Source organism: Colobus angolensis, unplaced genomic scaffold, assembly GCF_000951035.1.
Source record: "Colobus angolensis palliatus isolate OR3802 unplaced genomic scaffold, Cang.pa_1.0 Scaffold355, whole genome shotgun sequence".
Taxonomy (NCBI): Eukaryota; Metazoa; Chordata; class Mammalia; order Primates; family Cercopithecidae; genus Colobus; species Colobus angolensis.
Window position 1 is genome coordinate 45,678 of NW_012116877.1, and position 4,739 is coordinate 50,416.

Below are 4,739 nucleotides of genomic sequence, written 5' to 3' on the forward strand. Positions count from 1 at the left end.
TTGCAGTGAGCTGAGATCCGGCCACTGCACTCCAGTCTGGGCAACAGAGCGAGGCTCCGCCTCAAAAAAAAAAAAAAAAAAAAAAAGAATTGACAGACTAGTGAGGTAAAGTAAGTTTTTAAGTTTCTAGAGCCAGTAAGTGATGAACTTTTTTTTTTTTCTGAGACAGGGTCTCACTCTTTGCCCAGGCTGGAGTGCAGTGACATGATCACAGCTCATGGCAGCCTGAACTTCCCAGGCCCAAGCAATCGTCCCATCTTGGCCTCCCAAATCAGTAGCTGGAACTACAGGCATGTGCGCCACCATACCCAGCTAATTTTTCTGTATTTTTTGTAGAGATGGGGGTCTCATCTCATTGCCCAGGCTGGTTTCGAACTCCTGGGCTCAAGTGATCCATCTGTTTCAGCCTCCAGAAGTGCTGGGGGTACAGCTGCCAGCCAGAAGTCACTATGTTTTTTTTTTTTTTTTTTAGAGATAGAGTCTCACTCTGTTGCCCAGGCTGGAGTGTAGTGGTGCGATCTCGGGGCTCACTGCAGCCTCCACCTCCCAGGTTCAAGCGATTCTCCTGCCTCAGCCTCCCAAGTAGCTAGAACTACAGGCGTATACCACCACACCCAGCTAATTTTTTTGTATTTTTAGTAGAGACGGGTTTCACCATGCTGGCCAGGCTGGTCTTGAACTCCTGACCTCAAGTGATCCACCTGTCTCGGCCTCCCAAAGTGCTGGAATTACAGGCATGAGCCACCATGCCTGGCCCAGACGTCACTTCTGACTTAAGCTCTTAATTTTTTCCCATCCTACCACACTGTTTATACAATAAGCACTATTTTATCATCCCTAATGACCACAAGGTATCTGGATTCAGTCTCGTAAAAGCCCTAGATCTCACATGAGAAACACCCAGGTCTAGTGTTGTCTCAGGCCTGTACCTTGTACACAGGGTCACAGTCAGCCCCAGTGAGCTCAGTGACATAGTCTAAGTCCTGCTGGACAATAAAACAGCTTCCATCACCTGAAAGGCAGAAAGAAAACTGATATAACTAAGAGAAAACTCTATCCAGAGTTTTAAACACTCAGTATTTTTATCTGCTTCTGTAGATCACTAGTGTAAAGAAGATGGTCCAAAGACCCAGAATGGCAAATAGATCTTATTATGTGGGCCATCTTTTTTTTTTCAGACAGAGTTTCGTTCTTGTTGTCCAGGCTGGAGTACTATGCTGCGATCTCGGCTCACTGCAACCTCCACCTCCTGGGTTCAAGCAATTCTCCTGCCTCAGCCTCCCAAGCAGCTGGGATTACAGGCGACCGCCACCACACCTGGGTAATTTTTGTATTTTTAGTAGAGATGGGGTTTCACCATGTTGGTCAGGCTTGTCTCAAACTCCCGACCTCAGGTGATCCATCCACCCGCCTCAGCTTCCCAAGGTACTGGGATTACAAGCGTGAGCCACCGTGCACGGCCTATGTGGGCCATATGATAACCCATAGTGGCTGCCTAGAATGCTGAGCTGGGGTAGATTTGAAGAGCAAGTGCGAGTTCTGTGGGAAGAAGGGATGTCTTTGATTAGCAATGCCAGCCAAAGGCACAGAGCAAGCAACCACAGGGGTGTGTGTGTGTGTGTGTGTGTGTGTGTGTGTGTGTATTTATAAACTTATCCTAGATTATTTTTAATAGAGAATGTCTAAAAAAAGTCCTTAACATTTTTTAAAGAAATATTTGTGTAGATATTCCCTGTTAAAATGTTCCCAGATTATTCCTCAATCTGTAAATTTGACTGTATACACTAGGAGAAAGAGGACAGTTACGCTAAGAAAGTAAAAGTATATCTAATTCTTAAAAGAGTATGGACAAATGAAACTTGGGGTGATCTATAAACTGCTTAATGAGGTGATTTCTTTTTGTTAATATAAAAGTAGTAAAAATACAAAAAAAATTAGCTGAGCGTGGTGGTCCATGCCTGTAATCCCAGATACTCAGGAGGCTGAGGCAGGAGAACTGCTTGAACCCAGGAAGCAGAGGTTGCAGTGAGCCAAGATGGTGTCACTGCACTCCAACCTAGGCAAGAGAATGAGACTCTGTCTCAAAATAAATACATAAATACATAAATAAATAGAAGTAGTACATGCTCATTGAACTTTAAAAATAAACAAAGCAGAGGTAGAAAAATCACCCCAATCTACCATTCAAAGGGAATTACTGTTAACATTTTTATCTATTTTTTTGTGCCTATTTTTCATGGTTGATGGCATGTGCATAAATGAATGTCTTTATGCATACAGTTTTTTCTGACTTTGTATATATAAAGACCTGGAAAAGAAGCAGCAGATACTAATTAACCTTTTCAAACTTTTTGGAAATATGAAAAACTGTTTTCCAAATTTGTCTGTTATTCTACATTCCAAGCAGCAGCATATACAAGGTAGTACCTTCCCCTTTTTTGCATTATTATTAAAAATCATCTTCTCCAAAAATGAATCCTTATCTTTGAGAGAGACATATAGAAATGCTGATGGGTGAAATAAGATGCTCATGATATATTTAAAAATATATGAAGTGAGGAATGCAAGGGAATGGGTAAAACAAGATTAGCCATATACTGATAATAGCTTATGTTGGACAATGGCTATAGCAGGTTCATTGTGCTATTCTCTCTACTTTTAGATATGTCTGGCAATTTCCATCAAAAAAGATTTTTATTTTGTTTCATCTGGCAATTTAAATCTCCTCACTAATAATCAAAGAGTTCCAAAGGACCTCAAAGATCATCTATATCCAACTTCTAAACCAGTACATAACTCCCTCTACAGCACACGGCAGAGCGGCCAAACAGCCTACACTTGCCCATCTCCAGAGTTAGGGGTGCTCACTACCTTAAGGGCAGCTTCTTTCTTAAGGAAAAGAAAGCTTTTCCTTTATAATTAACTGGAATGTGGTTTCTGATAACTTTCTCTTACTGGTCTTAGTTTTGTACTCTGAAAACAGAGCTATAATCTTACTCCCTTTGCCTTTAGGTATCAGTACTGGAAGTTATGCCTTGCCTTCTTCCCAGCAGAAAAGTAAAAAAGTACAAAAAATCTGCTCCTCTGGGTTGAAACCCAGGAGCCACCAAGATGCCAGCTTACCACTCTTCTCTCATGGATCCTGACACCGAACTCATTGGAAATATGGCACTGTTACCTATCAGAAGTCAATTCAAAGGACCTGCCCCAAGAGAGACAAAAGATATTGATACTGTGGATGAAGCCATCTATTACTTCAAGGCCAATGTCTTCTTCAAAAACTATGAAGTTAATAATGAAGCTGATAGGACCTTGATATATATCTCTCTCTACGTTTCTGAGTGTCTGAAGGAACTCCAAAAGTGCAATTCCAAAAGCCAGGGTGAGAAAGAAATGTATACACTGGGAATCACTAACTTTCCCGTTCTTGAAGAGCCTGGTTTTCCACTTATCCCAATTTATCCCAAACCTGCAAACAAACAGGAAGATGAAGTGATGAGGGCCTATTTACAACAGCTAAGGCAAGAGACTGGACTGAGACTTTGTAAGAAAGTTTTCAACCCTCAGAATGATAAACGCAGCAAGTGGTGGACTTGCTTTGTGAAAAGACAGTTCATGAACTAGAGTCTTTCAAGGCCTGGACAGTGAAAGGATCAGGGGCAGCCACCATCTCCAGAGCCCTGGGCAGCATTTTCCAGCAAGATATACACAATACTTTGCCTTTATTTCACAACGTTTTATACACAAGAGAGAAGAGCATGTTTTTACTTGAAAAACTCTTGATCAAGAATTCGGGTGGGAGAAAAGAAAGTGGGTTATCAACAGTGATTTGAAATTTTCTGCAGTATTAAGCTGGTGCTTAGTAAGAATAAGTAATAATAAAGAAATTTCAGGCCAGGCGTGGTGGCTCACACCTGTAATCCCAGCACTTTGGGAGGCCAGGGCGGGCACATCATGAGTTTAGGAGATCGAGACCATCCAGGCTAACACAGTGAAACCCTATCTCTACTAAAAATACCAAAAAACTAGCCGGGCAAGGTGGCGGCGCCTGTAGTCCCAGTTACTCAGGAGGCTGAGGCAGAAGAATGGCGTGAACCTGGGAGGTGGAGGCTGCAGTGGGCTGAGATTGTGCCATTGCACTCCAGGGTGGGCAACAAGAGCGAAACTCCATCTCAAAAAAAAAAAAAAAAGAAAAAAGAAATAGATCTACATGCATTTACCTGGAAACAGCTCTAAAACGGTAATTTAAATAAAAGTCACAGGGCACTATATAGAGAATAATCTCAATTATGTACAAACTGAAGATAAAAGTATATTATTCACATTAATACATAAAAATGTAAGTGTACAAATTCTCTGAAAATAGTCTTGAAAAATATGTGCCAAACTGTTAACGCTAGTTACTTCTGGAAAAGAGGAAGGGAACCAAAAAGGTCGTAAAGGAGACTTTTAAATCTGTATCATTCTGTATTGTTTGAACTTTTACAGATATTAATTGTACAACTTTTTTTAAATTATAGGAAAAAATAGGAATAATAATACCTACACCTCAACAAATGGTAACAAAGATTACATGAGACAATGTATATAAAACGTTCAGCACAGTGTCTGGTCAATAAATATTTCCCCTTTTGTTTTTCCCTTTCTATTCTAATCAAATGAGAAAATCAGTCCAGAAGTCTTAATAATAATAATAATGAGGCCGGGCGCGGTGGCTCAAGCCTGTAATCCCAGCACTT

General features: G+C 40.9%; 1 protein-coding gene and 1 pseudogene across 6 annotated transcripts in view; one reads left to right on the plus strand and one right to left on the minus strand.

The window, feature by feature from the left end:
* Positions 1-4,739, minus strand: part of PAAF1 (proteasomal ATPase-associated factor 1) — a 60,096-nt gene that overhangs the window by 6,725 nt on the left and 48,632 nt on the right. For all 5 annotated transcript variants that reach the window (XM_011953018.1, XM_011953017.1, XM_011953016.1 and 2 more), the window contains one exon: positions 930-1,012. In XM_011953018.1, the coding sequence (XP_011808408.1) occupies positions 930-1,012 (83 nt within the window). The remainder of the gene's footprint in view (positions 1-929; positions 1,013-4,739) is intronic.
* LOC105519609 lies at positions 3,021-3,891 on the plus strand (annotated as a pseudogene). Its single transcript, XR_001002998.1, has one exon. The product of XR_001002998.1 is annotated as an actin-related protein 2/3 complex subunit 3 pseudogene (transcript).